General features: G+C 53.8%; 1 protein-coding gene across 6 annotated transcripts in view; it reads left to right on the top strand.

Moving 5' to 3' along the window:
- Positions 1-24,103, top strand: part of ICE1 (interactor of little elongation complex ELL subunit 1) — a 57,030-nt gene extending 32,927 nt beyond the window's left edge. The window contains exons 13-19 of one of the 6 annotated variants that reach the window (XM_023239720.2): positions 1,938-6,701; positions 7,841-8,009; positions 10,600-10,760; positions 13,685-13,875; positions 16,131-16,237; positions 21,926-22,024; positions 23,049-23,371. In XM_023239720.2, coding sequence (XP_023095488.1) covers positions 1,938-6,701; positions 7,841-8,009; positions 10,600-10,760; positions 13,685-13,875; positions 16,131-16,237; positions 21,926-22,024; positions 23,049-23,230 — 5,673 coding nt within the window. In that variant the 3' untranslated portion in view covers positions 23,231-23,371. The other 5 variants (XM_023239723.2, XM_023239718.2, XM_045039080.1 and 2 more) reach the window with 5 other exon arrangements.
- The last annotated feature ends 2,212 nt before the right edge of the window (positions 24,104-26,315 follow it).

The following is a 26,315-nucleotide window of genomic DNA, read 5'->3' as shown; positions in this document are numbered from 1 at the left end:
TCGTCATCTTTTCGTGTGTTTGCACGATGGTTTGTTGTAATTTCTTAGGAAGCCAGTCTCGATAAAGCAGACTTGTATGCTTTTTGGCTTAAGGAGTAGATAAAAGCTTTGCTCCTCTGAGTCGCTCCCTTCATTTGGGAAGCAGTGCGTGTCCGTTCTGTTCCGGAGGCCGTGCCCGGCACTGGGAACGCGAGGTGACGTGGTTACCACTCGGCGGGGTCGCGCCTGGCAGTGGGGTGGGGAAGGGCGCAGGCGATTGCGCGGCCGTGATGGACACCGTGGGGCTGGAGTGGACCCAGGCCGGAGGCTCGGCCCTCAGGGAGGCCAGGGCGGGCAGAGAAGCTCTGGGAGGACAGGAGCCCGCTGAGTGTTCAAGAGGGCAGCGTGTGTCCGGTGCCGGAGCTCTTTACACACCTGTGGGACTGAAGGTGATCCCGTGCCAGAGGATGTTCACGTCGACCAGGCGTGCAAGGGCCGTCTGGGGCCTCGGGACTTCCCAGTTGATCGTGGGGGCACTGGGAAGCGGTGGATCCCGGGAGGCGGATCGGCTGGTAGGTTTTCAGTTGGAAGGTTCCACTTAGCCGCCGTGTGGCAGAGTGTAGGCGGTGGGGAGAGTCCGGAGGGAGGTGGGAGCGTGGACGGGGACGTCACTGACTGACTCAGCCGTTGCCGGCCTTCTCCACAGGTCATATCCCTGCAGCGGCACTGGGGTTCAAGGTGGGGTGGCTTGAGAAATGGTAGGAGGCGAACGAGCGGCCTCTGGCGAGGTTTTCCACGTGGTGGAAAGGGAGGCTCAGGAGTCAGCGATGCTGGAAAGGAGAGGAAGGAAGAAACCCTGCGTGGGTGGGAAGGCGCGGCGTCAGGTGCAGATAGAGGTGTGCGTGGGTTTCCAGGCGGACACACGCGTTGCGACGTTAGGCCCACGGGTGTGGGGCCCGGGAGGAGGCTGCGGCGGGCCCAGACGTCGGGGCTCCCCAGCCTCGGGGTGTCACAGAAGCCGTGGGACTGGGAGGTTGTTCGGTGTGGGTGGGTAGCAGCAGAGGCTGGCGTCCCAGGAGCGCATCCGCCTGTAGGTGACCCCATCAAAGAGGAGAGGAGGTTGAGGACGAGGGGCAGGACAGGAAGAGAACCAGATAAAAGTGCCTAAGGTTTCGGGAGGGAAAGGATTGGCTTAGTGGGGCAAGCGTACGTCCGTGCTGTTCTTCGCCTGTCCGTAGTCTCCCTTGTGGAATGAGGCCCCGCGGTTGAGGAGGTAGCTCTCCTGGAGGTGCTGTGTGATGGGGGCCAGTTCGCCTGGGCCGTGGGGCTGCCCAGGGGTGGTGGGGGGTTTCTGGAGCGGAGGCGGAGAGCGGGTTGTGTGGGAAGGAGCAGTGTTGTGTGTGCACCGTTGAAAGAGTGGAGCCCGTCCGCTTGTTAGTGGCACCCCGGGTGCAGCCTGGTGAGAGGGGCTGTTGCCACGAGAGGTCTACGTGGCGTCACCAGAGCGGGGGCCAGATGCACCGCCCACACGGGTGGCGCCGGGCCGGAGCTGGGCGCCTGGGCCAGAGTGACCCGGAGGCCGGGGACTAGAGGGCAGTGCGTCCTGAGTTGGACACCGCTGTGCCGGGAAACGGAGGGGAAGAGCTGGAGAGAGGGACTGTTCGGGCCTTAGGAGAACAGACCGCAGGCCACGTGGGGCTGTGAGTTGTGGGAGGAGCCGGCGGTGGGGGGGGGGCTCTGGGACAGGGTCAGGGTGGAAGCGAGGCGGTGCTATCTGTGCTCCCGCTGCCGCTCGCCCGTCGCCTGTGGGCTGCACACGAGGAGATGCTCCTTCTGCGGATGGGTGTTACGGGCTCTTCAGGAAGCAGAAGTGTGTTCTGTGATGCATGCGATTGGTAAGTTGTGTTCACTCGGTTCAGTTAGTCTTAACTAACGGGAACAACTCCTTCGTTTTTCAGGAAACCTACTTCGGAGAGTATACGGATTCCAGTGACGATGAGTCGTCCCAACCTAGAAATTCTGCCGCGTCTGTTTCAGAAGATGAGACGTCTGAATCACATTACTTTGGCTCATCCGGAAGAAGTGATGGAAGGAGGGATACGCGGGAGGAAAAGCTCACATCGCACGAAGCCTCCAGAACTCTGACTGCGCTGGAAGTAAATGGAGTGACAGCGGTTGGGTTTGGGACAGTCACAGCGGCCCTGAGAGAGCCTTCAGCCACACGTGCTTTAGCTCGCGAGCAACCCTGGGCAGTGTCCTCGGAAGCCACGAGTGACAGGGAAAGAGGCATTTTAGATGAGGCACAGAGACTGAGAGAGGGTCGCGAAGCGGACAAGTCGGTGCAGACAGAGAACACGCTCGATGACACCGGAGGAAGCGTGTGTGGGGGGACGTCTGGCCGCCAGGCCCAGGACGGGGCGGCGGCCCTCTGGAGGGCTGACGTGCATCACCCTCCCCTCGGCAGCAGACCATTCAGTGACCTCGTGGAATCTGAAGGAAAGACCCTGCTGTCCGAAATGATAGGATCGCCCAAACCACAGTTTACTACGTGGACACTGACAAACGAAATCCCTTTTGAATCGGATCATGTATCCATTTCTGACCACTTTCAGGGAATGTGTAGAGTGTTGGGAAAAGACAGAGATGTTCAGAGGTTCATTTTAGGAGCCTCGCCTGAACCAGCAGACGACGCAGGTCACACAGTGGGCACCACGGGGCTCGGTGTTGACGCCAGGCTTTCTTCCTCTCCTACCTCGGGGGCGTCGTCTGTGTGCAGTGACTCCCAGCCTTGCTCTGATGCCCACCTTCCTCCTGACTCCGCCCCCACCGAGCTGCAGCGCTCAGAACAGAAGCTGCGAGCTGAGGCCTTCACCTTGCTGGACCTGCAGCCCGAGCCCCCAGAGTGTCCTGCCGGAGAGAACCATCTGGAAAACAGCTTGTATGCTTTGAGCGCCGAGTTGGGAACATCACATTTTAATAACCTGAGTAGCAGTGAGGTCGAGGGCACAGACGTTGGGAAAGGCATGCCCAGAGTCTGTTCACTTCCGCATTCGGTGTTCATAAAGGCCGCGAAAGAGGCTCAGTGTCGAAGTCAGGGTCCGAGAACTGAGCCCTCCCTGACCAGGGCGGATTCCGCGCCGTTGGTGGAGTCTCAGTGCGGCTTGACCAAGAGTGGGTTTGGCTTCGTGAAAAGCCCTTCCTGGCACCAGAGTGACCTGTTAAGGAGAGGTAGCGAGGAAAGGCTGAGAGCTAAATCAGAACACGAACACCAGACTGACCATCAGTTACAAAAGGCAGTGCCAGCCTTAGAAAACAGGGGACCCGCGTCCAGGCCTGAACTCGCCAGAGAAAATAACCCCGCGGGGCTCAGGGCCGCTCCATCACTGTTGCCTAACCAAGTTTCGGTGATCACCAAGCAGGCCAGACCCGAAACGGCACACGGGGCTAGGTCAGAGCACTGGGGGCCGCAGAGGACTGAGCCTACCTTTGTGACAGCGTCTGGAGCGGGACGTGGTGGAGAGAGAGAGGACCTGGCCTGGAATGTGCCGGGGGCGGCTGCTACAGGGGGGACCTCGCCACAAGTTTCTGCCTCGAGGAGAAAGTTAGATTTCAATTTTCCAAGCGGTTCTGTACCTGTAGAAAATCCTCACTGTTCCACAAGTAGCAAACTGTCTTTCTCTTGTGAAAAGATCCCAGTCCCGAACCAGGATGTCCTGACGGGAGCCCCGGCACAGGAGGCAGTGCAGGAGCAAGGTCTGCTCCTCCGCGCCCCGAGTCTGGACTCGTCCGGGCTGCCTGTGGATGGACGCCTTCCGGCCACGCCGGCACCCGTGTCGAGAAGCTTTCCTGGTGCAGGAGCACCGTGTGGGGGCTCGGGCAGATCTGGCGGGGGGGCCCTGGCCGTGTCCGAGGACCCTCCTGGCGGGCGGCAGAGCCTGAGGGGGTCTCTGGAGCTGCCGTCGCCGACCCCGGGCGGCGCTTCTCCCGGAGACCCAGGCACCTCCGGGACGGCGCTCCCGTCGACGGGTCTCGGGAAAGATGAAGAGACACGCGGCGTCCCTCCGGGTGCCCTGGCCGCGGCCCCGTGTTGTTACACGGGCATCCGGGAGGCGGGAGGCGGCGACACGGAGGTGGAAGAGAGCGAGGCACCCAGCTGCAGCGAGGGCGAGAGCGAGCCTGAGGCCGTGACGGGGGCCGCCCAGCACGGGGCCGCCAGCGCCTCCGGGGAAGGTGGGGGAGCCCTGGGGGCCGGCGCGGCCGAGAGCAGGCCCTCCGTGGAGGTGGGGTGTCTGACCTCGGCCCTGCAGGACTTCAACATCAGTACCCTCTCGGAGATAGACGGACTTTCTACGTCCGAGGTCGTCATGTTTCTCGAAAGTTGTCAGTTAAGAGATTATAGTTCCGGGGACTCTGTTTCAGAATGTTCTAGCAAAGGAACCCTGAGTAAGGACATGAGCAAAGAGTTAAAGCCAGGTGAGCCATCAGGAGAAAAGTACAGGAAGCAGCTGTGTGAAGACGAAGCGTTCGAAACCCCGGAAGAGTGGCTCGAGTCCGAGGAGGAGGACGGGCCCCTGCGGGGCACGCGGCGGCTCTCTCGGCGCTCTCTGGAAACGCTGTCAGAGGTCCTCACCAAGATCGGACAGGAGCTTCAGGCCAGCTGCGAGGGCCCCGCCGGAGAGGATGCTGCCGATTTCGTGCTCTTCAACGTGCACGACGCCGTGACCGCCGGGCCCGTCCGAGAGCACGGCCCACCTCGGGAAGCGGGGGACCCCTCGCCACTGCCCACGGGTACGCCCCCTCCAGCAGCCGGCCTGGCCGGCGAGGGCGGCTCTCCAGGCAGCGGTCCCGCGGGGAACGGAAGCGCCCTCAGCGGACCCGAGGCCGCTTCCCAGGTCACCAGCCCGAACCGTGGTGGGGAGGAGGGCCTGTCAGAAGCGGCGGAGCACTCAGCCCTGGACGCCGACTCGGGAGCGGGGCAGACGGCGGAGCGCGGTGCCGAAGGGGAGGCGGAAACGACATTCCAGTGCCAGATCTCTACAGTGACCTCCGAGGTCATCAATGTGCTGATCAACAAGGATCAGAATCTAGTCATTGAAAAGGGGGACCACTGGACCATCATCAACGGGGTGGCTCTCATGCCAAACGTGGACCAGGTTATACTGTGCGACACTCCCGAGGACATCGCTGTCTCCCCGGAGCCGGGAGGCCCGGGAGCCGGTTTCATCTCCGTCACTGCTGTGGACAAGTCTCCAGAGACCGGTCACCCTGGCCTTGCGTTTCCGGAGCCCCAGGGCGGCAGCCTCCCGGGTGCCCAGGAAGAAATCTCCAGCAGTAGTCAGAGCACCAACTTCGATAAAAGTCGCTTGCGCAACAGGCCGGTCAAACCTAGTGTGAGGCTTAGCTCCGAAATCTACGACCAGAACTTCGAGTCTCAGGTAGTTGCGTCCGATCACACGTATTTTAACTCAAAACTGGAGCCGTTTGGCAAGAATAAGAATCGATCCAAGGTGGCCAACAAAGATCAGTCAAACAAGCCAGCAAAGACCTCGGCGTCAAGCAGAGTTGAAGCTAATCAGAGTGAAGGCTCCCAGTCATTTTTAGGGGAAAGAGAGAACACAAAAACCCAGAGAAATCAAACTCAGACCATCCTAGCCAATGCGGACACGTCGACCCCCACGGACTGTTCTGACACCCTGAGTAAAATACGGCAGGAGGTGGGGCCCCCTCTGCCACCCTTGCTTGCTCCCTTGGTTGCCACCCCCCCACGGACTTCCCGGCCGGTGTCTCCTCTGATAGCCGCTTCCACTCCCTCCTCCCCCGCCTCTCCCATCGGCCCCATTTCTCCCTTGTGTGAAATCCCGGTGCCTCCTGCGATGTCTCCTTTGCCGGAAGAGCCCGGATGCCCCTCGCCCCCGCACACGTCCCCGTCCCCGTCCACCGCAGCAGCCGGCGAGAGGATCCTGTCGTCTCCCCTGCAGTTCTGTGCTGCGACGCCGAAGCATGCCCTCCCTGTGCCGGGCCGCCTCCCCCCCTTTGCTGCCGCCCACGCAGCTGTGGCCGGACCCCAGGAGAATTCCGTCAAAATCCTCGACAGCATGTACCCGGAGTTGTCTGCCAGGGCCCGCACCCTCAACATCCTCAAAGGGAACATTCAGCTCTCCCGGGGCCCACCTGCTGACTGTAAGAACTTATCAGGGCCCGTCGGCGCCATCACAGGATTCAAAGCAATCACGTCAACGTCAACCGCCTTTGTGAAAACGGGGGGCAGCTCTGGGAGTGACTGCAGTCAGGATAAGTCCAAAGATACGGGGACTCACCAGGACTCAGGTGGGAAAAGGACGTTGTCTGCATCTACGCTGAGGAGCGCTAAGAGACTGCGGCTGGACAGCGGGTCCCCAGAACCAGAACCCGGGAGCACTGCCGCAGAAGGAGTCCACAAGACCCTCCGGAGGAGCCTCCCTCAGGCTGAAGGCGTGGCGACAGAGGAGGAGAGAAGTGCTCTTCCGACCGTCAGTACAGCCTCACAGTTGCCTCCAAACCCGAAAGAAACCGTAGAGTCCCACGACAAAGCCATAGCTGACGCGCTGAAGAAGATTGCAGAGTCGTCTTTTGATCTCCTGCCTGTCATTCGGAGTCACGTGTATGTGGGAAATATCTCCAAAAAGCCCGTAATGAGAGATCAAGAGAAGGAAGTTGTTCACGAATTCAGCACAACCAAAAAGGTATGTGGAACTTTTCTGTACGAGCGTCAGGAACTGCATGTGCTCGGAGACGCTGTCTGCTCGCAGCCCGGTGGTAGATGGCCCTGAACAGGACTTTTATTCCAGAGGTGGACAGTTGCCCGTGTCCACATTGTGACCCATACTTGGTTTCTAGTCAGCATTTTACACACGCGGGATGTGGTAAGGCAGTGGAGATTTGATCACTTGTATTTATCAAACACCTGATAATTTGGAAGGAAAAACGTGTCTGTCAGGACCACAGTTGCACATTTGCCGTCGATCCTGGCCTGTTGAAAGGCTCAAAATGATGTGTGTCAAAGCAGCAGATTTGTCTCCTGTAGTGGAGCCTTTCTTTTCCATGAATTGCACCATATACACACCCGAGAGCGAGCGTCTCTCGCAAAGATAGCGCGGGGTTTCCCGTCCCTCCCTTGAGGTACGTCACGCACGAAGCAGGACCACGTGCTGGCTTCCAGATGGGGAGAACAGAAATGGGAGTGTCGTGTAGACCGACAGGTGGTTTAGTGGGGCCTTCACAGGGCTGTGTCTTCTGAGTGCCCATGTCGACACCCTGTGCGGATTACTTCCGGTGCCCCTGCTGTGTTGCTTACCCGCACCTCCTCGCAGTGGAGTGGTGGAAACGCACACTTGGTTTTCCTGGGTCGCGTACTTTCAGAAAGCGCAAGAGCAGTACGGGTGACTTTGGAAGGTTCGTTTGAAACGAACACACGGACCAAATCATTTAACGCCCTTCTTCCAAAGTGAGACAAACGTTGCCCGGTGTTTTTAAGATCTAAAGGAGTTCAGAAAACAGGAACTGGAGTAGATCAGAGAGTTACTTTAGCGAAAAGCAAGGAAGTGTACTTTGGTGGGGAGGTGGCGGCTTCAGGGACCCAGGCGTGCTCGGGCGCGGCCCGTGGCACCTGCAGGCAGCCCGCGGCCGCGGCCCCTGACCCCCGCGCCGCGTGGCTCACTGGGCCGAGCGAGGCGGGTTGTCCTCCGCAGCCATCGCTCTCTGCTTGCTGCTCCGGGGCACGTTGTGTGGTCCCGACAGACTTCATTTGTAAGTTGTAGCCGTTGTTTAGTAAGCAGAAGAAATGTCAGTATACGTTGTGTTTTCTCTTTGTGTTTCGACCCAGCATCTAGCAGAGTGCTTGCTTCACTCCATCCTCTCAGAGCTGAAGATTCAGAAGATCTCCCTGGAGCGCAATTACATTCACGCCCTCTGCAGGGTGTACGTGGGCATATGCCGGCAGCTGGGAGACTTGGAGCGAGCCCGCCTGTTTTGCTACAGCCTACTGAAGGAAGGTGCGTTCACACGGTGGTCGTTTTGTGTTGACATCTGTGTACTTACCCCATGACACTTGGTCTGTCCTTGCAGCCGAGGGATCGCTTGTATCTTTGCAAATACGCAAGACGTTGGTGCGTTTCCCCGAGGCCGTGAAGAACCTTGGCCGGGCGAAGCCGTGCCTCGTTGCCCGGGGGGCAGTTTCCGTGGCTTACCTGCTCGTAGCAGCACGCGCGTTCCCGCTTGTGCATAGAGTGTCGTCATGACGTGTGCCTGTCTGTTCTTAGTGTAGCCACTCGAGAGTCAGGTGTGGGCCACCCGAGACGGGAGGATGCTTTTATAAGGTCGGTGTCACAGCGTGCTGCCGTGTCGCTGGCTGGAAGAGGCAGCGTCTGAAATGGAGCCGTAAAGCCCACGAGACGAGGACCAGAGATGTGGAATCCTAGGAGGGCTCCCCTGGGCCCCCCTTGCCCCTCCGCTCCCTCTGTCCCCACGGACGGGTCAGCACGGAAGCCTCCTTCCTGATCACACGTCATCGGTGGCAATGTTTGTGAACGGTGACACGGCGCATAAATGCGATTTGACTGCAGCCCAGAAAGTCTGACCTGGATCATGAAGATTTTTAACCTTTAATGTTTTAATCTTACGGGGGGGGGGGGGGGGCATGTGCATTGGGTGACGGGACATGTCCACTGCCTGGGGGGCTGCGAGTGAGGCTGCTGTGTGTCGCCCTCTCCCTCGCCTCGTTTACTCTCTCAGGCCCTGCTTTCCTCAGCAGTGGTAACGGGGTGCGTGCCAGGCCTCGGGCTTGGGTGGTGGCCACAGCCCGACCCAGGTGCGCACAAGCCAACGTGACCCCGGCTCGCGTAGGGTGTCGTCAGTGGTGGGCAGGAGAGAGGCGAGCTGCGTGCGCTCTGCTGAGCCCCCTCCGGGGTTCAGCCCGCGCCCCTCAGGCTCGTGGGCACAGTTTTCTCCCCGGAAGCTTTCCCTTTAGCTTTCTTGGGGCTCACGTGGCACCTCCCACACGGACTCCTGTGGTCTTTCTCCTGGCGTTTTCTTCATGGCCCTCACCCCCGCTTCCATTGCGTCTGAATCTGTTTGTCTTCCTCCTCCACTAGATTGCATGCTCTGTAAAGGAGGAACTTCGTCTCGTCCCCACTTATTCCGACCCCAGAACAATGCACTGTCCACAGTCACGGAGTATCTGTTGAATGAGTGAACGAATAGTGCTGTGGAGGGAGGATTTGTGAGTGTCCGTGGGGTCAGAGAAGCTCTTCTTGTCAGAGTGACCTTTGAGCCTGAGGTGGCAAGATGCCAGGCAGTGTATCCAAGAAAAGCGAGGGAGAGAACGCCAGGCAGAGGAAGCGGCATGTGCAGAGGTCCTGGGGCAGGACCCAAGATTTCAGAGAGAACAGATCAAGAGAGTGCAGTGAGTTTATGCTTTGGTCGTCTGCTCTTTCAACACGTTGCAGCGTTAGATGAGATAGAACAGGAAACGGAAGAGATGCGCTTCCTGCCCAACAGGGTAAAAGTCTGTGTTGGCTGGCTCAGCCACGTTGCAAAACACTGGCAGTTTCTTATAAAATTCAAATACTCGCTTACCAAGTGACTCAGGAATCCCACTCGTAGGTCCTTACCTAACAGAAGTAGAGACATATGCTCACTGGACTGGCTCGCGGTTGTTCGTAGCATCTCCGTCTGCAGTGGCCCGTGGCTGGAAGCCCACATCCCTCAGCAGGTGAAAGAACGAGTGTGCTACATCAGGCAGTTGACCACTGTTTGGCCACGCAAAGCGAGGGACCACTGATGTGCGTGGCAACACGGGTGAACCGCAGAAGCATTCTGTGGAGTCAGGGAGCCGGACGGAAAGGAGTGCGTGCTGTCCGAACCCGTTCGTACATATTTGAGAAAAAGCAACTCATTGAAAGTGACAGCGGATCAGAGTTGTCCGTATCTGGGGCTAAGTGACGCACTGGAGAGGGTCAGACCATGGGAATTTGGGGTGACGGAAATGTTCTTAAATTGATTGCGGTGGGGGCCACGCAGATCCATTCATTCACCAAACCGTCTGCTTGAAAAGGGTGCATTTTGTTGTGTGTGAGCTGTACGTGGCTTAGGTTGATTAAACAAAGCCAGACGTGGGCAAGAGCATTCACGATAGAAGATCATCCTCCGCAGTGTATAAAAACATCTCTCCAAGTCGAAAGCCTTTTACAAAAGTGTTGTACCGGTGAGCTCTTTCTTACAGATGCATAAAAACTGGCCTGAAATGACACTTAACAAACGGGAAGGTTCTAGGGTTGGAGAATCTGGAGAGAGCGGTTTGCCTTGGCTTCGTGTTTTGGATTCCATGGCTCTTTTCATAATTCAGTGGTGTTTCTGAGCTGTCATGGTTCAGATGTAATTAAGGAAGGTTTGCCAGAGCGAAGGGTTTGCGGGAGAAGGAAGCAGATTTTGAAATAACTGCGGCCGGGGCCTCTTCGGGCTCCCTCCCTTCGCTGTTCGGAGGCCTTGCGAGGCACAAGCACAGTTATTAAAATTTGTTCTTAGCTTGTAATTTATTCATTTGATCAGACGTAAAGGTTTATTGTCTGTCTGTCTTTCTCATAGATTTTCCGGAATCAGAAAAATTGACTTTGTTCATTGCAAACATGTGGCATGATATATTTATTTCCCAGTCGGTGATTAATAAAGCAATGCAGCTGGTTGCCAGGCAGCGTGCGAAAGGAGAGGTTCGGAACTGTCTGAGAGCGTTCCTCAACTGGGAAAAGGTGAGGCTGGCTTTTACTTATTGTCATAACCGTGCTCGTAGATCTTACGTGAATGTACTCACTCGGGTCGTACTCGTTCATCAGCATTTCAGAGACATTCCTCTTTGTATGAGATCCTTTAAAATACCATTTTAGCCCAAGCTTATGCGTTTAGTTCGGGAAATGTGCACGGGCCAGCTTGGGAAGAAGTGTAGACTTACGTGTTGTGTTGATTTAACAAAAGTTTCTTCTGTCCGCTGGTTTACCGCTGATGAAGTCCACGTGTATGTGTGCAGGGCCCAGAGGGGCCGTCTGCAGTAGGCACTTGGAGAGGCAAAAAAAAAATGGTGAGGTGAAAAATTTCAACTCCTCGTTTTGATTTTTTTCAATCTGTACTCTCTTTTTCTTTGTGGTTGATGGGATTTTTATTTATTTAAGTACTTTGTTCCTGTGCGTTTATTTGGTAACTGAGTGCTAATACGGCATCTAGATTGGTATTCCTTTATGTATAGCTTTTATCGAATGAGAATCTGGATGTTGAATTGCCAGCGGGAAACGCAAAGAGATGTCGAATTCAGTGACGGGTTGACTTTGGTTTGTTTTTAAATGACTGTGTATTAATATCCTCTTAATATTATCCTGGCTCATGCACGTACTGGAATTTTATATGCCGTTTTGCTTTCCTTTTTGGTACTTTTTCATATTAATATTCGTTAGACTTCTATTTTCTTATGAAAAGTACAGGAAAGGGCTACTGGTGGATACAAGTTAAGGAAACATTTAAAAGCAAGTCTGGTATCATCTGTTTAGCAACTTGTCTAGACAAAGCAGAGTGTAGTCCTGGGAGGCATCATCAGATTCCCATCAGTCACTGAGTCAGAAGGGCCCTTCCGTCTCCTGCCATTGACCGCGATGGCCACCATCACACCCCCACCCCCAGGTCCCCTGCGGGGCCACGTGCCTCTGCCTGGTCCCCCTGCTTGTGCACTGGAGCCTGCTCCTCTGGCCTGTTCAGGATGAAACCAGATACGGGTGATTTGATGATAAAAGACATTCTTTATGAAAAAAGCAGAATTTTAAGAAATGTGTTTGCCATATATCAAAAATAGCAAGTCCAAGGTATACAAAAACGAGTAATACCTGGGGGAAGAATGCCATTATAGTACAAGACTTGCAGATTTTCTCTCTCAGAGAGACAAAAAAGAGTAGACGCACTGGAATTCATTAATATGTAAAGTAAACTTGAATGAAGAATATTATTTTTCTGTTTGCCTATAGCACATGTACAAACCCATCATGAATTTGGTTACGTGAAAACCTTAATTCTTAAAAAGTAAAGATTCCCGGGGCACCTGGGTGGTTCAGTAGGTTAAGCATCTGACTTCGGCTCAGGTCATGATCTCGCCGTCTGTGAGTTCCAGCCTCACGCCGGGCTGTGTGCTGACAGCTCGGAGCCTGGAGCCTGCTTCCGATCGATTCTGGGTCTCCTTCTCTGTGCCCTCCCCCGCTCATCTTGAAAGTTGGCATATATGATCCTGGACAATTGGGGAATAAGGAACTCAAAAGTAAGATCAGTGTTTCGCAAGTCATTGAAAAGGAAAACCCTTCATACCAAGGGTCTCTAGTTTTAGGAAAACTTAGACTCGCTAACATAGTTTAAGTGTTTTCATTATTAAGCTGATAAAGTGGCTGATAATTATTTTAAAAACTAAAAATCTGAGAAGCAATCTGAAAAAAAAAGAATATAGCTTAAAAGGTAGGAAGCAGTGAACAAAAAGAAAACACATAGAAGAAAAACACATTGCCTTTAAAAAATAGTAACAAAACAGATAGCTCTCAGGTCAGACTAATGAAAAAAGAGAAAAGGGAAAATATTGAAGATTTCAAAACGAGAAAGAAAATCGAACTACGGTCGTAGGGTAAAGAGTACGAGAAGACCACTAGCCACAACTATGGCGGCAGATTTGGAAGCCAAGGATGGTTTCTAACAAAATAAACAGTATCAGGTTTGGTTTTGGGGCAGAACACTTGAAGAAACAGCTGTTTTCAGCTAACGTTTATAGAATAGGTGGAAAAGTTGATGTAAAACATAAAAAGCACGCATAGGCTCCACCTGAATTTTGCTTCACCTTATAAAGAACCAAGTTATTCTAGTCGTTTGCAAGTATAAGAAAAGATTGAAAGCTTCCTATTTACCGTTGATAACAAAACCCAATGGAAAATAGGACGAGAAAGAAAAAGTTGTAAGTCCACTGTTAGGTATTTATCCAAGAAGTCGAATTAACGTCCACGCGAAGACTGGTACATGTGTGTTCACAGCAGCATTCTCGCGCATCGCCTGAGGCCGGAACAGCCCCGAAGCCTGTCAGTAGGTGAGTGGATAAGCACACTGGTCCGTCATGTAATGGAGAACTATTCAGCAGCAAGGAGCGTTCAGACCGCCAATAGGTACAAGGACGTGGCTAAATACCAACAAATGCGCGCAGGTGTCAATGAAGCCAGGCCAAGGAGTCCAGTACTGGCTAACTAAATTTTATCAGTTTCTGTAACAAGACTGATATCTAGGGTCAGGAAGATGTTAGAATTTAAAGGACTTTTTTGAAGTTAAAAAAATTTTTTTATTACAACTTTTTAATTCTTTGCTTTGAGGTAATGACAATTTGCATTTCTATCTGGATTGCAGCTGCTCTGTTTTCTACCTGACTGGATTCTGCATCCTGCCCGGAGCTTTTTTTGTGGCCTACCCACCACCGGTTTATAATCAGCTTAGGACAAGCATTATGACTAAGATAAACGTAGTTCCTTATTCCAATACAGCTTTCAAAAGGTGTCTTAAAATTAAATGATTACTCATGGGATGCTTGTTACACTCGAGATTACAAATGAAAGGTGCTGTATTTGAAAGTCTAAATTGTATTTTGTTTTTTTCCTTTCTCGTTTGCTAGAATGCTCCTGTGGATGTGGGTTTCATGGTTTCTAAGCTGCTTTTGACCATACAGCTGTGTCCAAAAACAGAATTCCAGTCCAGTGAAAAGTTTGGTGAGGATTTGAGTGATAACACTTGGGAGTACATATTTGCCATTGACCTGCTGTGCTGCCACCAGAAGTGGATTTGGACACACGACAACATTATAAGGTACGGCCGTTTCACTGACTCAGAGCTGGGGTGTTGGATCGGAAGGTAGTCTGTTGAATGGCTGCTGAAGTCGGTTGGAGCAGATTTTGCTGTTGAAGGCAGCGGAAACATGTACAAGTGACATTTGGATTTGGGTCAGAGTTGGTAAAACGACCCTTGAAGGACTCGTGTTATCGTCACATCTCTTTGCGTTGTTTTTTTGTGGTGCCTGTGACTTCTTCCCCTAGATTGTTTTATTACCACCTCTGTCCCAAGGGGAAAGGAATCTCCTGGAGGAGGGGTGTGGGCTCGCTGGCATAAGCCGGCATGCGGAGCAGTGTCCACCGAGGGAAGTGCTCAGCCAGTAGCGTAGGATGAAGTGTGACGATCGTATCTTAACCTTCAAATACTTGGGGAAACGCACGCGAACAGGCAGAGTGAGAGTCCAGATTAGCGGCTCTCCTCACCTGGCCTTTCAGGAGAGAACGGAGTCCCAGGCATCTGTTTTATGTAACGAATCGGCCTTTCTCTGGGCTTGGAGAATTCTGGCACTGGCAGCGTGCCATCATTGGGAGACCGGGAGGTGGGGGGAAGGAGAAAATAGCTGCTCAAACAATTGTTCTTATTAGATCTTAATTGTCTGGGGACCTGACTTAGAAAGGCTAAGGGTTTGGGGGGTCTTTTGATTTTATTTAATTAATTAATTTATCTATTTGAGGTGATTTATTTTTGAGAGAGTAAGTGTGTGCGTGTGCGCGTGTGTGCGTGTGCGTGCATAGGGGGGTTGTGTGGGGGCGGGGAGGGCCCGAAGGAGAGGGAGAACCCCAAGCAGACTCTGTCCTGTCGGCGCAGAGCCCAATGCAGGGCTTGTTCCCACGAACCGTGAGATCATGACCCGAGCCAAAATCAAGAATTGGACACTTCAACCAACTGAGCCACCCAGGCGCCCCAGAAAGGCTGGTTTAAAGGAGTTTATGACCCGAAAAAGGATTCACAAAGGATTGATAGTCCATATCCTGGAGATACTTGAATGTATTCTGTGGGAAAGCGTACTCTCCTTTTTTCTCCTTAACACTAGGGAAAGATTATACTCCTAAATGTGAAACAGTAGGGAATTGAACGATGGTACTTCTGTATAACGAGGTACGGCTGTGTTAAAATACACAGCTACAAACGGATGCTCGGGTAGTGACATGACGGCATCTCACAGTCCTTTGCTGACAAGTAAGGAAGTGACAGCCGTCTGCCCAGTGCTGTCAGGAAAGGCACACGGGCCTCCTGTGGGCCTCATCCCCTGGCTCTTGGTGGGAGCCCAGTGGGCAGGGTGACCGATGAGACCACTGGAAGTGGTTCTCACCAGAGGTCCTTTGGCCAGTGCCCCCTGCTGGGCGTGAGGGTGTGGAAGGCCGGGATCTCTGCCTGAGCAACTCCAGTCCCAGAGCCCTAAGGGCTGTGGTCACCTCCCCAGGTTTTTACGTACATGCACGTGGAGAAGCATGTGGAAAGAAAAATCCGGAGTTAGTGGAGTAACATTCTCTGCAAATGTGCTATTTGGGGCACTTTTAAGTTACATTATTCTCCTGTGTGTTGTCACTCAGCTTTTCGAATACTACAAATGCTATGTACGAAGGAAATCGGGTTTTGGAAGGAGAGAAGGCAAAGAGGAATTGGCAGTGTTTCAGTCAGTAGAAAGTTTCGAAAGTGTGGTTTTCTTGAGCTCCGTGCTCCTCCGAGGACACGCTAGGCTTCTGGGAAACAGGCCACGTGCACGTCTGGAGGGTCCCAGTGAAAATCCAGACCCCCACCCACGCCAGTTCTGGGACCTGGAGACCTTGTTCAGCTTCTCCACTCAAAGCCTTGGGAAAAGGGCGGAAACAGACTCAAGATGCAAACATAGCTCTTTGTAGCCTCTTTGAAGCCAGTGTGGGCAGAGACGCCCCGAATAGTTGGAGAGTGTGTGAGCCTCCCGTGACTGTCCTCATTTTAACCTAAAAAGTTACATCTTCAGAAGTCCCTCTTCTCGGGCGCCTGGCTGGCTCACTTGGTAGAGTGTGTGCCTCATGATCTCAGGGTTGTCAGTTCGAGCCCCACGTTGGGCATGGAGCCCGTTTTTATAAATAAACAAATGAAATTTTTTTTAAGAAGTCCCTTTTCTTGACTAATTGTCTGTCTTTTATGGGCCAGTTTCAAGTTGTTGATATCTGAGCGGTGACACACATATGTTCTTTTCCTGCACATGCACATGAACACGCACGCGTGCTGTTACTGTTTTGTAGTAAAGAGCTGTGGCCCGTCATGGATAAGTGGATAAAATACCGAAAAGGACATGCAAACATTGCATATACTCCCGACATTATTATAGCATCAATTCTGAGGCTGATTGGTGAGTTGTCTGTTTTATTAAGCCTTTTCTTGTTATTGATCGTATCTTGGTAGGGGAATAAAGGTGTAATAATACACGTTGGGGGAAACTTGACCATAACGAGTGACTTTATCACCATCACAGTAGATATTTTCTCACTTACTCTCCTTACTCCTACTCTTACAAATTCTTGTTTTTTCCCACTCTGCCAGAGATGAAGTTTTCGTGCCAGTATATTTTGTGTATGATTGAACGTGTGCTTCTCAGTTCGTACTGTTCGTAGCCGCACAGGCACACACTGCCATATGCCAGCCGGGGCACAGAGTTGCTCTAAAGGACACTCTGGTCTCATCTGGTTCCTGAAAGTCAGCTGCCTCCCCGCCAGGCACCCGGGTTCTTTCCTGTTTGCCTAGGCAGGGTCACGTCCTGTGGTGCCGTGACTGGGAACCAACTTTGTTTTCCTCCAAGCTGATATGTAGGAATGAAAATCGTTGTGTAAACGTATTTTAAATGAGGCATCTCAGATAAGGAGGACCTCAGTGGCTTTTTGGTTCTGCTCCTCCCTGTCTGCCACAGATTTTGATTTCTTAGTGTTACTCATTTTTTCCTCTTTGCCTCATCTCTGTTGAGGTGCTCTCTAAGCCCTGCGGGATTTACGTGATGACATCTGTTACCTTTCAGAAGGCTCTCCTTACTCGGAACTGACTTCTCTGTCTGCAGCATGTAGCATTGCCCCCTGACACACAACAAACAAGGTTCGTCTGATAACCTGCATTGTAGCCCCTCAGATCCTTGAAGGTACTTCCTGCGACTTTCAAGTATCTCTACAGTTGAATTATTTAGAACTTGAAGACAGTACCGCTCAAAAGAAGGTTTGAGAGTATTATTTACGTTGTCTAAGTAAGTCTTCTACTTAGAGCTGTCTGTGGCTGCTTTTGTTACCGTCTCAGCAAGAAGGTATTCCTGCTCTGTATCTGCTTCACATGCAAACCTAAGAACCTTGCGCTAAGTAAATGTGTAAAATGGTTCAAGACGGCAACCTGCTTTCAAGGAAGACTCTAATTTCACTGGAAAGGACAGAAAATACACTTGGAGTGAAGTGTGCGAGCCCGGAGTGATTGCCCGCGACCGCGGAAGGAGAGAGCCACCTGCAGAGATGAATAAGGCGTGGGTAGTGGAGGGGGCGAGCGGCTCCGTGGGCACTGCCGCCACACGGGCCCTGCAGAGCCCCTCCCTGCAGGCCCCCGGGACAGTCTGCGACAGCAGGAAGGACACGAGGGCCAGGGGGCGGCAGACAGGCCGTGTGTGTGTCTGCACATTCTCCCTTCGGTAGCATCTTCTCTTACAGATAGATGTTCATAGTTTGAACTGATTTATTTTAAACCGAGAAACCTTCTTGAAGAAAAAATTAGGAAAAGATGTTAAGTCTATAAATACATATATCAACCTCCATAAAGTATCTTTGGATTTTGAAACGAACACGAAACTTTTTGAAGTCACGCTTACAAAATACTGTGTGATTTTTGCTGCTGTTGTTGCAGGAGGTTGTCCATTTACACACTTGTTGGTTGTGACGGGAGAGGGACGGGAGAGGAAGCGGGCGTGGGAGAGCGGAGGGCTGAGCTTCTGGTGGCTTCCGTGCGATCCCCGTGCACCTGTGGTGGACGGTCGGCCTCACACGTGCTTCGCCCCTGAAGCTGGCTCTCCGGAGTCCGTGCCTTCCACCTTTGGCCGGTCGTCCAGATTCCCTGAGAAGCTTCTTAAAGAATATGTGTACACTTACATAATTAAGCCATACGTAATGAAGTTACATAAGCTAGGAGTAAACGATGACGTGTACTTAACAGCGTTACGGGATGAGATGATAATATATAAACACATGAGTGTCATTCGGAGGATGGATAGCTAGGAAGTGGTAAGGGTGAAAATGAGCGCAGGGTCGGGCCTGGAGGATTCTCCCGGGGTCTGCAGACACCCGGCGTAGCCGCCGCAGCACCCCTGCCCGAGGCGGGTGGGGGGAGGGCCGGCGGGCAGAGGCCGGTGCCAGAGAGGGCGGCTCAGCTTGGCCAGCTCTGGTCGTCTGTGGGCGCTGAAGCCGTGGCGCTGGGCGATGGGGGCGGGGGGTGGGGACAGAGACGGGTGAGGCCTGTTCTCTAGAACTGCAGAGCTCTGAGAAGTTGTGTCCGGGCCGGATGTGCGCGGACCCCCTGCACAGCTGTCCCATTTGGAGTTTGAGCCGTTTCTGAGAGGAAGGTCCATTGGAGAACCTTCCTGCAGTTTCTGAAGCTGACGCTATGGAAGTCGGCACACACACGGGTGAGCCGTGATTTTCCTAGTAGTGACACACTCATCATTCAAAGAATAGAGGAGTCGTCTTTATTTTTATTTCCAAATTGGCAAAATCCCAAATGAATTTTCACTCCATGGGAAACCCAAGACGCTTTCTGTCAGAACAGCCCGGGGTTACCTGACGTTGGATGGGGGGATGAGCAGTGCTGTCCGCAGGTGGTCGTACATGATTAGTAAGTGGGGTTTCTTCTAACGTGCTCGAGTGGTAGCGTAGTAGAGCATTTTGGGGAGTGTTTGGGTTGTTCTAGGTCAAGGGGGATGTGGAGAAGTGCTAGAACCTGCTTCAGTCTGCTCATTTCAGGGCAGCCGTAAGGCTAGGGGAGGTCAAGCCCTCGTCTGAGGTCCCTCGGCGCTGAAGGTGGCCGAGCGGAGACAGAAGTCTGTCTGCTGCTGGACTCGGTCGAGTGCAAAGCCGTGTAGCGCCACCTTTGCCCCTAAGAGCTGGGGAACCCCTCCGGGGCCCACCTGGTATTCAGCCTAGAAGCCAGGGGAGCACTGCCCACATCAGGCGCTTGCAGGCCAGGCCGAAGTAGCCTCTGCTTGTCCATTTCCACCCAGCCTTTTGCCAGGCCTTTCTTTCACCCTTTCTTTGGCGTCGCCTCAACTCCTGTTTTCCGTGGCCTGCCTGCACCTGCAGACTTGAGGGAACCCTGGGGGGCTACTCGGTCACCTCCCCCGCAGGCCCCCAGCTGCCTCCCTCATGCTTCCCTGAGTGCTGGGGGCTGTTACCTTTGACAGCGAGGTGAACTCCGTGTTTCTTACCTGTGTTTTCACGTGGCCGAATCCCCTGGACTCAGGTTCCTTCTGGGGGGACCGTTTCTCCTGTCTGTAGGGCAGATTTGTCTCTCATCTTTGTTCTCGTGCATTAAGGTCTTTCCCCCAAACCACCTACCTCTGACTCATGATTACTGATCATTTGATCCTTGGAAGTTCCATTCATTTAAAGAGCTTATAAAATCCAGTTCATTAAGTACTTTTAATTTAAAGAAAAGGGGCCATTATATTATCTGGGAAGACATGCGCATCCCGGGCTGAGCCAGCCCGTGTCTGTTTGGCACACGCCCTTCCCCCTGCTCAGCTGCCACGTGTATGTTGAGCACCCCTAGTAGATTGTCTCAGAGGACACATGGGGGCAGACAGCAGTTTGATCTAATTGGAAGCAGATAATTGAGTGATCGCTGATTGAAATTCCTGATCTCTAAAGTACATTACTTTTCAACCTCGGTGAGAGATTTCCCGGGAATTATCCAGATGTCTATAGTTTCATCCTGGATTCGAAATTTTCCAGGCATCCATCCATCAGTAGGAATTTATCGAGCCGTCTGTGACAGCATTTGGGCTGCACGCAACCAGTACTGAGTTGGTTCCTGTAGGAAATGCTAAGTGATGAAGGTTACTTCAGTGTCCTATGTCTCAGTTTCTCCGTGTTCAAAATGGCAACGAAGCTGGTGGCCTGGGTTCGTATATATATATACAGCTGAGGGTGTGTGTAGAGTTTAGAAAACGCAGACACAGAAGAGTGAGGTTACAGGGCGATGTCCTAAAAACTCAGGAAAAGGACTTGGATAAAAGGGCATCCAAGTTCGTCTGGAATCCCCTTCCTGTGAGAGAGGAGGGGCGGAGAACACGAGGCCGCACCTGGAGGGAGGGAACGGGGTTCCCCCTCGAAGCAACCCCACCTCCACGGACCCCGCCTCCACGGACCGCGGAACACAGGAGGGATCCAGGTGGGCGGGGCTAGGCGCGTGGCATCATCGCGCTTCCTCCGCCTTCAGCGGGATGTGGCCCCCCCGCCCCCCACCCCCGGTGAGGACCCCCAGGGCTTGTCACTGCAGGTCCTACTGACTGGGGGAGAGCTTCCGTTAGCACTTAAAGCCAGTAATGATAAACCGGGGTTAACATAAAGGACATTCTCCGTGGAAAGTGGTTGCCAAACAAAACCGACCTCGAGGAGAACGGTTAACTTGCTGCAGATCTCTTTTCTGCCAGGATCCGAGGGCCTGTCCGCGCTGCACCGGGCTCTTGCAGTGGGTTTTTTGGTTGAAGTGTGTAAAGAAAATCCGGCTTTGTACGGAGCTCCTGAGTGTTTTCATAGCCCTTTTAGATCATTGTGGATATGCTGGGACAGCACGTAAAAATTCACAAGTGCCGACTCCCTAAACGGACGGAGTGGGGTCTGACACGGGTCCTGAGGACTCCAGGGCGACTTCATAAGGCGCGCTGCTCCCTCGGAAAATACTGATTTGCACAGATCTTCCAGCCGTCAACAGCATCCAGAAGACAGACATTAATATCGTCACAATCTCATCAGAGAAGTCTTAAATTTTGAAGCTGTCAGGCGCAGGATGGCTGGTGGAAGTTTTTCCAAAATTCTAATTTGGCTTAAGAGCGCACATTTTGTCACTGACAGCAGTGATAAATTTCCTCGCTTTATTCGTTTTTGAGAAGAGGTCTGTCTGGGTCCGAATAGCTGTAGGTTGTCAGTCATTCGGCAGAGAAATGTGGGCGTGTCTCGGAAGAGCACCGCCTCCCTCCCCGTTCAGGCAGCCCCCTCGGTGCGTTGCCCCGGTCCGAGCCTGGCCAGGCCCCCGGTGTGCCGTGTGCCCCCCACACCCACAGCAGCTTACGGGCTGCTGGCCGCCGCAAGAGTAATTGTTGGTGCTTCGGAGGGGGCATCGTTCCGTGAAAGTAGCTGTTTTGACCGGGAGCTCCTGGTGGCAGCAGTGGCCCCCTTGCGGCCGCTGCCGTGACTGGTGCCGCGGACCCAGTCGTCCGATCTGCGCTGGTGTTGAGCCTGGGTCTTATCTCAGCATCGGAAAGGAGGCAGGTCGCCTCTTAGTCCACGTTGTTCCGCTGTGAAAATCATTTGGACCCTGGGGACCGTGCAAACCATGCCCGCGCGCTCCCGGCTGCGGCACGGCCAGGGCTGCGTGCTCGGAAGGGTGCTGGTCCAGAACCTGGCTGCCGGCGCCGCGGCCTCGCCTGGGTCCTCCCGACCCATCACAAGTCAGCCCTGTCGCGTGGAGCCTGCCAAGACCACGCGCTCCGCTCAGCTCCCTCTCGGCTCCCTCGGCTAAGAAAGCCGCACGTGCGTGCCGCCCTCGTGTGACCGGAAGAAGGGACGGTTAGTCACCCTGGCCACCGTTGCCCCCACCCCCCAGGGGGACAAGGGGTGCTTTAGGCGTCCCGATGCTTTCCTGTTCCACCCGCTCTCGGGTGAGGACAGGGCGCCGTTTCAGCTTGAGGATCCTTCACCTTAATGTGCGGAACGGCATAAGAGAGAAAACGTGAATTTTACATTCTCGGGAAAAGTTGTCATGTAACCAAAGACCGTTTACGTTTCGGTTTGTTTCCCCCCAGGTCGGTTGGGCCAGTTGGGCTTGAAGGAAGGGTTCCCGTCTGCTGTGAAAAGCATCAGCTCCGTTATCGGCATGTTTATTCAGCATGCCCAGGACGAAGGTAGGACCCGTGTCCGCTGAGATTGTTGTGAGTCCCTCGCGGCCCCGTTAAGCCTCTTGTGAGTTCCCACTGTGTGCCCTGCTCTGTGCACCTCTCGCTGCCCTTCGGCTGGGGGAAATGCGCGGTTTTCATGCTCTTAAATGTGTGTCTATTTTCGAGAGAAGGCGTGCGCGTGAGGGGGGGGGGGCACAGAGAGCGGGAGAGAGAATCCCAAACAGGTTCCACGCACAGCGCAGAGCCCGCCACTGGGCTCGATCCCAAGATCCTGGGACCGTGACCTGAGCGGAAATCAAGAGTCAGACACACAACAGACTGAGTCACCCAGGCGCCCCGCCCCCCCCCCCCCCCACCTTTTTAAAATGTTTATTTGAGGGGTGAGTAATTTTTAAAGCTGTGTTTCAGAACTGACGTTTGAACACATGTGGGTTTTGTGTTGTGTTCTTTGTAGTTTTAACTGAAATTCAGCTAAATTAAATTTTCATTAAAGGACTTGTAAATAAACGTAAGCTAAATGAGAAAGAAGCCTAGCACGCGTGGCCTGTGACCTCGCTGTAACCTACCTTCCTCTGCCGTCTGGCCTCTCTCAGGCACATGGGGGGGGGGGTGGCAGTGCGGCCCCGGGGAAGGGCTTTTCTTCTCCTCTCGTGTCTGTGTTGGTTTTCAGAGTAGCCCTTTTACAAGCACTTGCAGTGGCTATGTAATGGAATCATTTATTTGAGGAATGCTCCGGGATCCAGCTTCCATCGCAACATAAATGTGGAGCGTGATCCTTCCGGAGCTTCCTGCTCGGACACCCCGGCCGTGCCCTGGGTGCCGGCCTGCACACGGCTCTCTTGCCATTTTGTTTCTTGCCACGTGTGGATGGGTCTTCGTTAATTTTTTCACTGTGGGTTTTTTCTCTGATACTTTTCACTGCTGGCAGAAAGTGTCCTGTGTTTGAAGAGTGTTTCCGCAGATTACGGCATTCAGATTCTGAATAACAAGCATTTTCTTGCGTAGCGACTGATAGGAAAATTCTTTGCAGATATACCGTGGGGCATACAGCTAGCAGCTGTGTACGCGCTTTGCGATCTGAGTCCCAGCAACCCAGCGGAGATCTCCCGCATCCTGGAAGCCTGGCGCAGAGAGACCTCTCACAGCGTTCCCTCCGCGGTGCTCAGCTGCCTGGAGGAAGTCAGCTGCCTGTGCGCCGAGGAGGTGGGCTAAGAAGCCGTGCGCCCCTGCGTCTAGAGAAGTGCCTTCGCGTGTCTGAGTCCGGACAGTTGAGTCAGCTCGCAGAGTCCCGACTGAGGCTTCGGAACGTCGTCGCAGAGGAGAGGATGTCCAGGCGCGCCCGTCACTGTGGCGAGGACACCGGAGCCAGCAGGGGCCGGGCCGCCCTCCCCCAAACCGCATACATTTCACTTAAGGCTGTTGTGATTCCATGACATGTGGGTTGTATTATTGTGTCTTGGTCAAACAACAAAAACTTGAACTTAGCCCTTTTTTGCTGCAGAAAGTGTCCTTTTAGTCGCTTTTTAAAATTGAGTGGCATTTTATAATGAATTTAATATAAAAGCATTGATTTGGTTCCTGAGCTAATTTTGGACTTTGCGCTGGAATGGTTGACTAGGAAAAAATAAATCGGCTAAGAAGGAGCTAGAAGACTCTTCCGCGGTCTTAGCTGGAAATGGACTGTTCCGTTGTTAATCTCCAGGTGGGCGCGCCACGGGTGAGAGGGAACCCGGGGAGAGCCTTCGGGCCCGTTGTAGCGCGTCTTCTTCCTGTCTCTGCGGTTCCTTAAAACCCTGTCACTCTAGGAGGACCAGGAGCGCCTCCGAGCAGAGGTCACTTGCAGGGTCGTGTCCGCGACGTGTATCTAAACGATTCAGAGGCCAGCGCGGGTGGGTCTCTGTGTGTGCCGTGTACATATGGACAGTGCTATAATGTGTTTCACATTGGATGATATTCCACTTTCGGAATTGTAGTATTTGTACATAGAAAATGGGTTTAATAACTCACCGTGGTTCCGATTTGTCTTATATTCATCATTTCTTAAAACTCTTGTATGTGTTTTTTATAATAAAAAATAAAAAGTAAGCCGCGCACGTGATTGTTCTCATCCGCGAAGGGTGACACTGGGTGTTATCACCAAAGATGGAAAATTCTCCACTCTAACCAAAGGGAAGACGGCCGCTCCAACACAGGAATACGCCACGTGCTGTTATCATGCCGGTCGTGAGTGTTCTCCGAGATGCTCTTGGCGTCACCGGATCCCGCGTAATTAAGTGCTGATGGCCCCTCTTCGTTTACTTACGAATATTGCTGCCCTTTAAAAAATCACATCCGACAACTCTTTTGTCACTCCTGCCTCGTGTTTTTAAAACAGTTATAACAAACATAATTGACATTTATAAATAACTCTGCGCTGCCCTTTGGAAGCTTTTAGTTGGCGGGTTGTTCTTTCTACCACTATTTACTGAGCGTGGGCTCCGTGCTGGGGCCTCCCTGGGAGGAGCTGGGGAGCGGACAGCCCGGGCTGTGTTCTCAAAGACCTGTGAGCTGCCGGGAGAGAAAAACCCGGCCCCCCAGTGAATCAGCCGTCTGAAATTGGAGCAGGTGTAGTGAGGTCAACGTGGAGGTTTGTGCCGGAACAGCAGGGGAGACTCTGTCTGCACCGGTCCCTCTGAGGCCGTGGCCGGCAAGCTGGGAGCTGGGCGGAGGGAGCGAGCCTTGAAAGGAGACGAGTGACCCTCCCGGGCAGGCGGCTGGCTCTGAGAGGGAAGAACCCGCTGCGTGCGGGAAGGAGGCCGGTGTGGCCCGGGCACGCTGTGGAAGGGAGCGCGTGGTGTTTGTTCAGTCAGTCACACAGGCAAGGGCCCGTCGCCGGCACCCGGGGGCCCCGGGTGCGTTCATGCTTAGAGGGAGGTTTGACCGAGGTGTCCCACGAAGTCACCTTCCACTGTGGCAAATGATGGGAGGAGGGCAAGAGGGAAGCAGAGACCTGTCGGGAAGTCGGGGGAGAGCACAGGGCGGCAGTGCAGGGGGCGAAGGGTGGGGGGGTTTCAAGTCCCCCTTGGAAGTAAGGTCACTGCTGAACTATGCATTGCGGGAGGGGCAGGTCGGAATCGGGATCCCCGGGTCACGGAGTCGGGCACCGGGGCTGGGGACAGGTGCAGAGGCTGGTGGTTGGAATCACGAGTCCCAGGTGTGCGTCTGGGATGTGGGGACCACGAGACATGGCAGTGGAGGGGGCAGCCTTTACGGGCAGAAGTCTGGGGGTGGATGAGATCGGGCAGAAGTTGGGGAGTCGACGGCGAAGGGAGGCTATTTTGAAGCTGTGTGTGTGATCACGAGGAAGGAGAACTTGCCAGCTTCGGTACCTCCTGACATTTGAGGCTGTGTGGGCCGGGGACAGTGGGGTGGCCCCTGGCGGCTGTCTCCTGGCCGAGGCTGAGAAGGCAGGGAGGCAGGCAGGTGGCCGTCTCTCTGTGCTGGAGCCGCGAGGTCAGGTGAGGTGATGCGTTTTGCCCCCCGCGGGTGGCAGGAACTCGCTGATCCTTTCCCGAAGGAGAGGGCGTTAAGGGAGAGAGGAGAGTGGGTCCGCGGACAGGCTTGTGGGAGAATCTGCCTGGTAAATGGACTGGTCATAGGCTTCAGCACGGCTTTTGGACCTCGGTAGGTGTCATTGGTGGAGAAGGCTGGCATCCAGGCAGAACACCGTTGCAGGTTTTATCACTTAGGGGAAACGAATAAACAACAAAGGGAATGTGCAGTTGAACCTGGAGTTGGATGGGGCGTTAGGCTAGAGCGGGGTCCTGTGTGCCCAGGAACCACACAGGGTCTGGGCAGCCCAAGCCGGGCCCCACACAGCTTAGGATTACAGCCCAGGGCAGGCCAGGCCACGCACTCTGGGCTGGGCCCCCTAACGCTAAGGGCACAGGATGAGGAGCTGTCCCCGGGACAGTGGCGGTGAGCAGGGGCGGTGAGCCGTGTGGCCGTGATCGTCACTCACTGCCGAGCCCTGTCTGCAGGGACTTTGCTCGGGAAGTCCCCGCTCTTCGTTCCGAAAATCAGCCCGCATGCGGCCCTTCAGGCTGCCATTTTCCACCCTGATGGCACTGGGTCACTGCTTGCTTCGTTTTTCAAGACATGTGCTGGCGTGACTCACAGATTGAACTTCTGCAAGAATTAGGAGCCTGGATTAATTTGGGAATGGGAAGAATTGCACCGTGGCCATTAGAGGGCGCTGCAGCCTCGCCCGTGAGCAACTCCCGCCGGGCCACAGAGGGCACCTGCCTGGGATGTGTCT

Source organism: Felis catus, chromosome A1, assembly GCF_018350175.1.
Source record: "Felis catus isolate Fca126 chromosome A1, F.catus_Fca126_mat1.0, whole genome shotgun sequence".
Taxonomy (NCBI): Eukaryota; Metazoa; Chordata; class Mammalia; order Carnivora; family Felidae; genus Felis; species Felis catus.
Note: the sequence above shows the minus strand (reverse complement) of the source record. Positions and strands in the feature narration are given on the sequence as shown.